Source organism: Agelaius tricolor, unplaced genomic scaffold, assembly GCF_023055355.1.
Source record: "Agelaius tricolor isolate 1412-34295 unplaced genomic scaffold, bAgeTri1.0.p SCAF_19, whole genome shotgun sequence".
NCBI lineage: Eukaryota > Metazoa > Chordata > Aves > Passeriformes > Icteridae > Agelaius > Agelaius tricolor.
Genome location: NW_027269279.1, coordinates 3,178,290 through 3,190,887, shown reverse-complemented (window position 1 = coordinate 3,190,887; position 12,598 = coordinate 3,178,290). Strand labels below are relative to the sequence as shown.

The 12,598-nt window shown below is 50.8% G+C and overlaps 1 protein-coding gene across 1 annotated transcript in view; it reads right to left on the bottom strand.

Moving 5' to 3' along the window:
* The window catches only part of KPNA7 (karyopherin subunit alpha 7), a 48,768-nt gene that overhangs the window by 4,723 nt on the left and 31,447 nt on the right, over nt 1-12,598 (bottom strand). The window contains exons 4-7 of the mRNA XM_071443898.1: nt 10,712-10,845; nt 1,518-1,620; nt 762-902; nt 143-228 (exon numbers count right to left, since the gene is read on the bottom strand). Coding sequence (XP_071299999.1) covers nt 143-228; nt 762-902; nt 1,518-1,580 — 290 coding nt within the window. The 5' untranslated portion in view covers nt 1,581-1,620; nt 10,712-10,845. The remainder of the gene's footprint in view (nt 1-142; nt 229-761; nt 903-1,517; nt 1,621-10,711; nt 10,846-12,598) is intronic.

Below are 12,598 nucleotides of genomic sequence, written 5' to 3'. Positions count from 1 at the left end.
ACAGAACAGGCACCAGCTGAGATTCCCTTGGGCAGTTTGGGTTACCAGGCCCCATCTCCCTTTGCCACCTCTCTAGAGAGCTCCTCAAACAGGAACTTGCAGCCCCCAGGCCCCAGCACAGCTCCAGCAGCTGGGCACATACCTGGTGGCCTGGGTGGCGAGCAGCTGCAGCTGGGTGTCTTCCCCATTCACGGCTTCCAGGATCTCCTCCAAGGAGGGCTGAATAATCTGTGTCACAGGGAATGATTCAGAGTCAGCCGGGGAGCTGGGACTCCCTCTGGTTTAATCTCAGCAGTCAATCAGCTGTCTAGACCCAGCTCAGTCACCATTTCATATCTAAGCAGTGTCTATTCTTTATGCAACACGGTTTCAAGATGAGGCAGGGGAAGACAATCCACAAAAGCCTTCAAGGCAGCTAATGCTTGTAATCAAGCAGTGAAAGAGTCACTGACACCATAATGGGCTGTGAGCTCAGTAATTACCCCTGGCTGTGCAGGGAGCCAGACAGGAGCAGCTCCCAGCGAGCCAGAGCACCAGCCTGTTCTACCTGCCATCAAGGGAGGCCAGCAGGACATCATCACCATGAAAAATCGCACAGACAAAGGCCAGGCAGTCTGAAACACTCCCAGCACTGGGCATGGGGAATCAGAATGGCACCAGCTACTTAAATCAAGTCACCCCAGCTGGAATTGATAGTGGCCCAAGTAGGGGATGATTCCTGCTGCACTGATCCCACCCAGGTGCAGAGCACCAACACTCACCACCTCAGCTGCTCTGTCTTGTCCCAGAGAGGGATTCTCCTCCTTCACATGAAAGGAAATGTTTCTGCGCTTCAGGAGCTGCTCATCCTTCTTGGCCTTCCTCAGCTCAACGCTCACCTCCACCCTCTGCCTCCGCAGGCTCTGGGGGGAAGAGCAGCATCCCACTTATATCTGCATTGCCCCATTCCCCAGGGAGTTCATCCCTCTGCCCCACATTTCCCACAGGAGGAGTGGGGAGCCAGCATCTCCTCCCTGTGGTCTGGAGGGTGATGAAGGAGTTGGGACAGAGGAAGGCTCTCCCTCGGTGCCTCCCAAGGACATGGGCTGCTGGATGAACCAGCAACCAGTGGGTATTTTTAAAAGTAGATTTTCTGAACCTGAAAGGCAAATCCTCATCTCCTCTACTGGCTTAAATCAAGCTGACAGATCCTACATCTGACATCCCATACCAGCCCCAACTCCACAGGGATAACGGCTGTGGAGAGCTCAGCTGCCTGGGGCTGAGCCATCTCCCTTCCCCAGCCACACACACCCAAAACTCACATCCCCCTTGCCTGTACCACCACACTCCTTGCAGCCCAGCCAGCCCCACACCACATCCCCAAAACCACCCAAACACCCCAGCTGGAGGTATGCAGAGCCATTCCCCATTCCCTCACACAGGTAGATTGGGGGCCATGGACCTTGAGAAGCTCCTCCATCAGGTCCTGCCAACAGTGGGGTCCAAAACGCTGGCACAGGCAGGGGGGTACTCACAGTTTCATCCTTGCCCTTGTTCTTGAACAACTTCATGTGCTGGCTGTGCTTCCTGACTGGCATCTTGGCAGAGTTGAGAGAGGTGCTGGAACCCTCACGTGCTCTTGGGGGTCAGCACAGAGCAGAGTCAGGTCACAGCTGCCCAGAGCCATCCCCTGCCAGCCACTGAGGGGGCTGGGACCCTCCACTCCCACCACCAGCCTGGGCCACACATTTCCACCCCACACTTCCAGCAAGGGAGACACTGGAGATGCCCTGGCCCAAGCAGGGCTTGGTAGGATCCTCACACACTGCAGCTGAGCCACTGAACTAAATAGAAGCACAAACTACCACTTAATATCAGGCTACAAAAATTACAGCTGCTGCAATCCCAGGAGGAAGCCAGACACAGACACCCCACGGTGACAGGAACACCCCCTTCCTCCAGCCCTCATCCTGGGGCTTTCACATTTACTGTGACACACAAGCCTGGCAAAGCCTCTTGCCTCCAAAAGGAGCAGCTCAAGGTCTGATTTAAGGACACACAGCCACATCTAAGCCTCTTTCACTCCACCACAGAGCCCAGCCTGGCTTCCTCCACCTGCATCCCAACTAGGAAAGGCCCACAGTCACACACAGGGACACAAAGTGACCAAGTTCAGCTGATAAAAAAAAAACGTTCTGGAAACCCAGCAACTGTTACAGGCTGCCAGGGGAACATCATGAAATAAGGACAGGTCAAAATAATTTCTAAGCACCTCCTAGCAAAAAACCAGAGATTTACACACAAATAAACCAAGACCTGGCCTTCAGACAGCTTTTGTCAGAAAAACAAGGCTTCCAGCCAGCAATAAGGGAGATGTTTTCAGAGCAGACACCATCATGGGACCCCTAAACCCAGGTTGTGCATCAACATGCTCAGGGGCTGATCCCACACAGATGGTGCCTGCTCTCCTCCCCTCCAGGCTTACAGCCAACACCTGCAGCTCAGAGCAGTTTCCAAGGACTCCCTCACACCACCCTTTTAAGTTCAAGGTTTTGGTGTTTTTCTCATTCTGTCTCCCTGTTTTCTGTCCCAGTAACCAAGGCCAGGCACCAGCAGCATCAGCCCCTTTCTCATGCATCCAGCAGAGCTCCTCCAGCTTCCAGAAGGGCCAGGCTGAGCCACCCTTTGGCTCAATCCACCATTCCCCACAGCCTTAATCCCAACACCCAAACATCAAGGTCTGCTCCAGCCTCCCCTCCTGTTTCCCCAGCAGAGCCAAACACCCCAGAAAGCCTCTTCTTTTGGGGGAGCTTTCTCCTCCCCACCCCAGCAGAAGGGCACCACAGCCCACCCAGTGATCCCAGCCAAGCCCCAAACAGCCAGGAACCCATAGTGGGGTAGAAGAGACTGAACAACAACCCAGTACCCAAGGGGGGAAGGAAAGGGGGAAAAACATCCCACTTACTCTAGGTGTGCCTCATACCCTACTGCCCTCAGCTGCCTCTTTTATTCCCCCATGGGGCTACACCCCCCACCCCACGACTGGCCCAGGACAGCCCCCCGTTATCTGCACCTGCTCCCTCACCTGGGTGCACCTGGAGGGTGGATGGATGGATGGATGGATGGATGGATGGATGGATGGATGGATGGATGGATGGATGGATGGATGGATGGATGGATGGATGGATGGATGGATGGATGGATGGATGGAGCTGTCTTTCTGTCTGGGCCACCACTCAACCCCCAGATCTCCTCTCTACATTTATGCTTTGCCAGCTTTGGCCTTGTTTTTGGCCAAGACCCTTTGTGGTGCTGCCAGCCTGTGCCTGACAGTGTCCTGGGCTGTGGGGACAGTGTGGGCTCTGCCACCCCATCACTGTCAGGGCACAGGCAGTCTGGAGTGACACTATTTTGTCTGGGTAGCTTGGGGGTGGTGCTGCAGGCCAGGAGAGCACCTCCTCCAGTCAGAGGGGCCCAGGACCAGGGAGCCAGGCAGAATCAGCTGCACAGAGGTTGCAAGTGAGCCAAGACAGGATTAAGCAGCTTGGAGCATCATCAGGCACTGAGCTGCTGGCTGGCACAGCAGGGAGGTGGCAAGGAGAGAAACCCAGCAGGAGCCCATTATCTCCATGAGTCCTTTAGGTTTTGGCCAGGAGCTGCTGGGCAGCTCACAAAGTGCTGTGTTCTGTGCCCATGACAGTCTCCATCAGTGAGGAGATATTTTCATTTATGGAGCCCTTGCCTCAGTCCTGCCCTGGCCAACAGGGACAGCAGCTCCCTGACCCCCAGGTAACCACTGCAGCAGGGCTTGGCTGCAGCACTGTGGGCACTTCTGGGGACTCTGAGGTGCTGAAGACATCGTGGCTTGGCACCCCCTCCACACCATCACCCTTTTTAGCAAAGCCTCATAAAACCCTCTCGGTGTGGGCAGGGGTGCCAGCCCCTGCTGATGGGGAAGGGAGGAGCAGTGTTTCCCAAATGGCTGGAGAAAACAGCAATTAAAATATTTAATTAAAACCTCAATTTAAATTACTCGACATCTTTTTGTACAAGGGAGATGGGGAACAAAGACACTCAGAGCTGCAGGAAGGTGATGCTGTGATGCAGATGGGAACTGCACCCTCCACACTCCTGGAGGGGGTGTGCACTTTCCAGCTGTGCACACAAAGCCATTCCAATCCAAATCATAGCAATTCAGGGAACAACGAGTACTGCCCAGCATGGAAATACCTATGGAGACACACTGTGCAATACCCTGGCTGCTCCAAGTCCTGGATTCAAGTCCTGGGGTCACACCAATTCTGCATTTCAAGGCAAATAAAATGAATTGTACACAGCCTTATGTGGAAGGTGATAGGGGAGGTTTGAGGAAAGACCTTCAGATAAATCTGTTGTTTGTAGGCATTAAAAAGCCAGTTGTGCTAATCCTGGCTGTGATTTTAAGCTTCAAGTGCCACTGGTTGCATTATCTTGTTTCTTGGCTGCTTGAGACAGGAAAATTACATTTCAATTGCTTTTTAATTCAACTTAATCTGGTGCAAAAGTTAGCGTGCACCCTCTAATTTTGTTTTCTGAGCGGTTTGTTTCCACTAATTCCTAATCAGCCAACACTAAATCAAAACAGGCCTGGCTCAAGCTGAAATAGATGAGTCCTCGCAACCTTGCCAAGCAATTTAATTAAATTGGCTTAAAATCACACCCCAAGGTAAGTGGGGGCAGCCTCCTGCACAGGCCAGCCCCCAGCTTTTGGTCCCCTGCCTGCAGAGCTCTCACCCAAGGTGCTGCAGGTTGTGAATGTGGAACAAGGCTGGGAGAAGTTCGTGGTTATCCCAGGCTGCTCTTTTCTCCCTGCTCCTTCCATTCCCTCTCCAGCTGCCAAGCACAATCAGCCCCATCCTGTTCAGCTCCCTGTCACTTCCAGCACACAGAGGGAGAGGATGGGGAGAGAAAAACACGTGTAATGGATGAACATCCCTCTCCTTGTCCTCCACTCTGGTCCCTGATGTCATGAGAGGTGGCACTGCCACACATTTGACCCCAGGAGCAGGCTGAGGGTGAGGGGGGTGGATTTGAACCTGTGCTGAGGACACAGAGAGATCAATATTTGCCAAATGGGGAAGGGAACAACCACTGGAGGAAAGAAAAGTTTTGGGTTTCAGCATAATAAGAAAGTATCACAGCTAATGGAGAGGAAAGGAGATAAAACCCTAAATCTACATGACAGTGTCCCCTGAGCTCAGCCTTGTGTGCTCAAGCTGAAAATCCACATTGTGACAGGTATGAGAAGCTGTGGTTCCAGTGCAGGGGTTTTTTTGAGGCTGTTCTCCCCCACTCTGCCACCCTTCACCCCACACTGCACCTCAGTGAGGCTCTGACTGGGGTAGATTTGAAAACATTAATTTTTAGCCCTGAGAGAAAAGCCCTGATTTCCTCTCCTGTATTTTTCATGTTTCTTGCATGGATTTACCCTCACTGCATGTGGAGAAAGGTACTGGTCAGGGAAGCTGTCAGTGTGTAGCATCTCTGTGGCAGGAACACCCTGGGGTCCATCCTGGGGTGCTGCACAGGCACAGCAAGCCCTCTGTGAGAGGAGAGCCTCAGCTGGATGGAGGGGAGCAGAGGGAGGGGTCCCTGCCAGCCCCCGAACGCTGCTCTCACACAACATCCTCTCTGTCAGCAACAGAGCAGTTCCATTAAATGAACATCAACAAATTAATTTCACTTATTAGTTGCACTAATATGGAAATATCCATGTGGTTTCCTGAAACAGCTGGTGGTCTATAAAATCATGATGTGTCCTGAACTGGAAGGGACCCACAAGGATCAGAGTCCAACTCCTGGACACCCCAAACAATCCCTCCCTGTGTGTGAGAACAGTGTCCAAATGCTCCTGGAGCTCTGGCAGCCTTGGGGCTGGGACCATTCCCTGGGGAGCCTGGGCAGTGCCCAGCACCCTCTGGGGGAAGAGCCTTTCACTGATATCCAGCCTAAATCTCCCTGACACAGCTTCATGCCTTCATGGGTGTGCAGCATTCCTCAGTGTGGCAGGGATGCAGCCTGGAAATTCCTCCTTGTTGAGTTGGGATCCATCCCCCTGGCACACAATCTGTGAGGGAGGAGGTGCTGACTCCACAGGTCCCTCCTGGGGTGGCAGGAGTTGGGCAGTTTGTGACCTCCCAGCAGCAGCCACCAGGCTCTTGCCAGAGCTATTGTTGGTGCAGCCCCCTCGGGCAGAGCCGCGCTCGGAGCCGCTTTGTGCCAGGCACGGAACAGGCACGGAATAATGACAGCCCCCATCTGCTCCAGTCTGGCTAATCAGGACATGCAGAAGGTGGGAGAAGGGATTTATTGTTATCTCTGCCTTGCTGCTGAGCTGCAGGCAAAGCTGAGCACTGCAGCTGGATTTACTGAGGCTGAAAGTTCAGTTTGTGGTTTCCTTTAATTTAGTGGAGCAGCCCCAAAAACGTGGGTCCTGCTTTTCTGCCCCTGTTCCTCTGCAGCCAGGGAGCCATGGGCATGTGTCAGTTCAGAGAATCATGAAATTGTTTGGGTTGGAAAGGACCCTAAAGTTCATCTCATTCCTACCCCCTGCCATGGCAGGGACACCTTTCATTACCCCAGGCTGCTCCAAGCCCTGTCCAACCTGACCTTGGGCACTTCCAGGGATGGGGCAGCCACAGCTTCTCTGGGCACCTGTGCCAGGGCCTCCCCACCCTCAAAGGGAAAAATTCCTTCCCAATATCCCATCCAACCTTGTCCTCTGGCAGTGGAAGCCATTCCCCCTTGTCCTGTCCATCCATCCCTTGTCCCAAGTCCCTTTCCAGCTCTCTTGGAGCCCCTTTAGGCCCTGGAAGGGTCTCTAAGGTTTCTCTGGAGTCTTATCTTCTCCAGGCTGAACAGCTCTGTCAGCCCATCTCTATGGGAGAGAAAACAAGGAGGAGGAAAAAGAGGAGGAGGAAAGAAGTATGGTTTTCCATTTCAGTTGAAACAGGTCCTGCTGTGACTGTGGGATTGATTCTGTGGTGCTGTTCAAGGCAAAGTGTTCTTCAGGTCCTCTTCCCAGCCAAGAAATGGGATCACTCTGAAATGTAGGCACTGAAACCCAAAAAGGAAATGAATCATATTGACATTGTACAGAAGAAATCTATATTTGTTGATAAAGAGGCCTGGGAGAGTTGGGAATTCCCTGTGAATCAAGGGAAAGAGGATTTGTGTGCAGGAAGACAGCTTGTGAATAACACCAACTGATTGTCCCATCAGCTGGGCTGGGAGCTCCTGCTGAGCTGTCAGAGCATTGGGAAGGAGAACAGCAGCAGGGCTGAGGGAGTTGTGGGAGCTCATTCCCACTTTCCAAAGGCAGCTGTTTGTGTCCATTTGGCTGCACTGGAAGTGGATGCCCCAGAAAACCAGGACAGCCCTGGAGCCTGTAACTCCACACCAGGCTGAACGTGAAGGAACTAATTTTAACTTCTGGGCATCCTCCTTTCTGCCAGCCACGGAGGGATTAGAGTAACAGTTTTTGAAATTATTTAAAAATAACATCAGACTTAATCAGAGTTATTTATTAAATCCATTATCCTCTGTCAGTTATGGGACACTGATTCAGCTGCAGAAACTATAATCACCTATGGCCAAAATATTACTTTTTTTTTTCCTTAGCAGAGCCCAGCAATAATTATTCCTTTAGTCCCTGACTCTGTAACTCAAGGATCTGAAACAGAGAAATTTACAGTGCATTTGGGGATGAGGCACAATGGAGTGATGAAGTAACCTTGAGATTAATCAAAAACCCACATAATTTTGTATAAATCATGCATGGCCTTGCTCCACAGCACCAAGCAGGAGAAAGGCAAAGGTGCTCTCTAAAGGAGTGGAGTGCCTTGTAAATCATACAGGAAAAAGAAACTCCATGAAAACACCAGGAAATCCATATAAATCATGTGGTCTTGAGCCTCTGGATGCCTCTTTGCTGTCAGGGAGCCCATGTGCAGCTTAATTAGAGAAGGGGATGAGCTTCCCTGCTGCCAGACACTGCTCACCTTGCTCCAGCGCCTCCAATTATCCCAGCTGAGGACAGCATTTCAACAGAAATTAGTGTCTTTGTTTAAAATGTGTATTTAGGGGCTTTCCTTTGAAAGCCATGCTTAGGAAATGCTAAAAAGAGGATTGGACATGCATATTTCGCCTGATCCAAGAGCTGCAGGTAATTTTTGCTAAGCCCAGAGGTGATGTTCTTCTCTGCTGCAACTGCTTCACATCTCACACACACTGATTTGGGAATGAGCTTTTGGGGAACACCCCTGGTAATTCCATCTCCTTGTGCCATCTCCTTCCTGCCACTCCAGTGCTGTCCTGGAAATGTGTCAGTGTAACAAATTGTATGTAAAAATGTAAACTGAGTTCTGCAGGACCCACAAGTGTCCTGGGCTGATCCCCCAGCGTGGGCAGCAGAGAGGGGGATTCTGCACCTCAGCTGCATTTTCTGAGACCCCCCCTTGGACAGTACTTCCAGCTCTGGGGTGTCCCTCATCACGAGGATGAGGAGCTGCTGGAGTGAGCCCAAGGATGCCACAGAGATGCTCCAAGGGCTGCTCTGGAGCCAGGCTGGGAAAGCTGGGGGTGTTCACCTGGAAAGGAGAAGGCTCCAGGGAGAGCTGGGAGCCCCTTCCAGTGCCTAAAAGGGCTCCAAGAGAGCTGGAGAGGGACTTGGGACAAAGGATGGATGGACAAGACACAGGGAGTGGCATCCCACTGCCAGAGGACAAGGTTGGATGGGATATTGGGAAGGAATTTTTCCCTGTGAGGGTGGTGAGGCCCTGGCACAGGTTACCCAGGGAAGCTGGAGGTGTTCAAGGCCAGGCTGGATGGGGCTTGGAGCAACCTGGGATAGTGGAAGGTGTTCCCTGCCCATGGCAGGGCATTGGAATGAGATGAGCTTTAGGTGTCCTTCCAACCAAACCATTCCATGATTCTCCGATTCTTTAATTCCTTGCGTTGAGTGCTACAATTGAAAATGTACCACTGAAAAGTTGGATACCAGGAAGAGACAGACTTGAACTTTGCTTCCCTGTGTGTACCCTTCCCTGAAGCTTTTGATCACAAGGCACAGACTGTCTCCTGCAGGATCTGTGACTCACTGAGCACCTGGTGGGATTTGAAAGGCCTTGGCATTGTCCCCATCAGACCCTCTGTGCCCCACGAGCAGTGATCTGCCCTTGTTTGCTTAGAGCCTGCTTGTGTCTCTGTAGAGACAACATCCCTGCAGCCCTCACAGGAATACACTGATCCTCCCCAAGCAAGCACAGACAACAGCTGAGAATGAGGTTGCAGCTTTCATTATTTTCTAAATGACTAATAAATGCAAAAACTTCTTGCAGTCTCCTGAGGGAGATCTTTATATAACCCTGTGATCCTTCAGCAGGGTTTTCTGGTCCGGATTCCATTCCTCCCCAAACCACCAGAGATCAGTTTGCTTCTGCTGCTGAAATGCAACCCCAAAATGCAGCATCCAAGCTGAGTTCCTTGTTATTCCAAAGCTTATCACAACAGCACAAAGGCTGAGGCTCTATAACAAGCAGTTATAAATGGTTTTGTACTTGCTGTTCCTCATCTTGTCCTTCTCCAGTTGCACTCTCCTTCTTTTTAATTGGGAATGTCACTGTGGACACCTGGGCTGCTGTGTTTAGCCTGGGACCCCTGGCAGCACGGAGGAAGAGACAAGAGCCTTTCTTGTGTGTGGTCTGTATTGGACAGGTGGAATGCAGGTAGGGTACATGCAGGAGATTCTTCCCTGTGATGGTGGTGAGGCCCTGGCACAAGCTGCCCAGAGAAGCTGTGGGTGCCCCATCCCTGGAAGTGTCCAAGGCCAGGTTAGACAGGACTTGGGGCACCCTGGGACAGTGGAAGGTGTCCCTGCCCATGGCAGGGGATGGAACAAGATGAGCTTTAAGGTCCTTCCAACCCAAACCATTCCAAGCTCCTACATGGGCTGACCTGCCTTTATCTGAAGGCCATTTTCCAACCTGAAAATAGAATTATTCTCCACATCCCTTCAGGCAAGAGGGCTGGACTCTCAGTCTCACTTTAACGTGATGAAGGAATCTGTGTCAGGGCAAGAAACTGAGCCCACACCAAAGGCAAACATCCTGCTTAGCAGACAACTCCCTGCACAAGCCGTGGTCTGCAGGGCTTGCTGTGCACTGCTATCGGGACACGTCACCCCACAATCTCTCCTCTGTCCTCTGGGGGAACCTCCAACCCCCTTCCCAGATAATGCAATCACAAGGGGACATGCTGGGGAAGCAGCTGCAGCCCAGCCCAGGCTGTCCCAGCAGGTTTTGAGTGTGGTGATGTGCTGGAGCAGAGCGTGGCCCGTGAGATACAGGACAGGGCCTGGGCTGTGGACATGGCTACAACACATAATTAAACTCAGCAAGAGGAGCACAAAGCAGCTTGGCTGAGTCCTGGTTCTTGTTGATGTGTCTGTGAGCTGAGTGGGCCAGCAGCTGCTTCAGGTTTACCATTCTGCCTTGGATCACTGCATGGAGAGATCCAATAGCTGCCTTTGCAGCTCTCCTGTGTGGTTAAAACATTTATTTTTTCGAGTTACACATGAGCAAACAGGTCAGAACCCATTACTTATTTGATGCATTTCACATTCTTCTCTAAGGTGTTGGGTTGAGAACTGTTTACAATCTCCATTCACAGATTCAAGGTTTGAAATAATTACCTAAAAAAGCCCAGAAAATATGACTTGCTCCAGAGAGATTCCTGAGGAGTTAATCACAGCTCTCAGCATTCAGGACTCTGGCTGGCCATGGTTTCTGTGGTATTGCTCTGCTCCTGACGGGACATGCTGAGTTCCTAGAATCAGATTTTCAGGGTGAATAGTCAGTTACAAATTCAAGAGGTGGGTGTAACATGAACTCTCTAATTTTCACCTCAAAGCAGTTGTTTATCTGAATCTTCCTGCTTGGAAACTCAATCCCAAGCGTGTTCACCCACAACACCCACAATGGCAATCCTGGCAGGGTAACCACATCCCAAACGCTCCAGCTGAGGCAAATATAGCAGAGAAATACTTAGGGCTGATACAGGAGCTGTTGTCTTTCATGTCTTTCAGGGCAGCTCATACCCAGTGAGTGACTGAAACATGCAGGATGCTAACACAACAACAGCTTTATCCTCCCTGCTTGCAGCAAACACACAGGCTTTATTCATCATAAACACGGGGCACAGAAACGATTTTAAAATGAAACTTCAGTTCCATCACCAGTGTGGCTGCTCCTGCCAAGGGTTCAGCCTGAGGTTTGCCTGTCAAAGATCAGGTCTGATGAAATCTGCTCTTCCACCTTGGCAAGAAAATACAGCCAAGGATGTGACTTTGCATGGAAGTTTATTTAGATGATCTTTCTATTTCAGCCTCTTGTCCCCTACCCCCCAGCAGCTGAGTTTATAGAACACCTACAAGGCAAGACAAGAAGAAATTGCCACAAAACAAAGCATTATTTGATGTCTCCTGAGGGATCAAAGCTTCCCAATCAGACTCCCAGCATTACCACCCCCCTGGACTTACAGATAAGGAATGTGTTGTCTCTTTTAAAATGTAATTTCTGGATCAGTCCCTTTGGACAGCTCTGAAAGAGCCTGGCCAGCCCTTGCAAACACACACCTTACACCTTGGGTTTAACCTGCTGTGTGTGGTGGCTGGGAAGGGGTGTGAGAAGGAGAACAGGAAGGGCCATGTGGCAGCAATGGGAGGCAGAGGCAGAGAGAAAAAAGGATGCTGTCTGCAGGTGTGTGTGGAGCCCATCTGGGTTTATATTCACTGTTTTATATCAGGTGAACTTGAATTCACAGGTATTTTAACCATAAGTTTGTTAAATTCCACATGATCTTGAGGAAATTAAATCTCAGAGTTTTAACTCACCCCCAGCTGTTGGCATGGCCTTACGCCTTCCTTGACTTTTGGGTCTACATTTACACCTAAGCTTTTAAAAAGATCACTCCTTCTGGCTTCAGTCTGAAAGATCAAAACAAAACAGACTTTTTGTAGGTAGGTTGTCTGCCAAAAAATAGGCTGACACTGGGTGGACAACTCTGAAGGTGTAAGTTGTCGTAATGTCCTGCCTCAGTTTCCCCAGCTGTGAAAGGATGAAGTATAAAGAATTTAAAGTTCCAGAAGAGTCTGAGCCCTACACCCAAGAAACTGTTTGGTGCAAGTATGAGCTGTTTTGTGCCATACACTTATTTTCTGTAGGCATTTGGTTTAACATTTCATTGGTCTGTTCCAGGGACCACTGTTAGTCCCTGTGTTTCAGGGAGGTGATAGATTAAAGGCAGACCTGAGCCAGGGCTCAAATATACATTGCAAATCCAGGCATCTCAAGCCAGCCAGCCTACAGATTTAGCTGTGTAGATTGAGAGGGGAAATGACTGCTGAGCTGTTACATTCCTTATCTCTGCCTGATCAAAGCGGAAATGGACGGAGGAAATTTCTCCTTCCTGCTTTGCGGGTGAAATTCACCCCAGAGCAGCAGATTGCAGCTGAGGGTGTCACACCAGCACCTTTCAGAGCTGGGAAACTGGTTTCCAAGGGCACAGCCCTGCTGCCTTG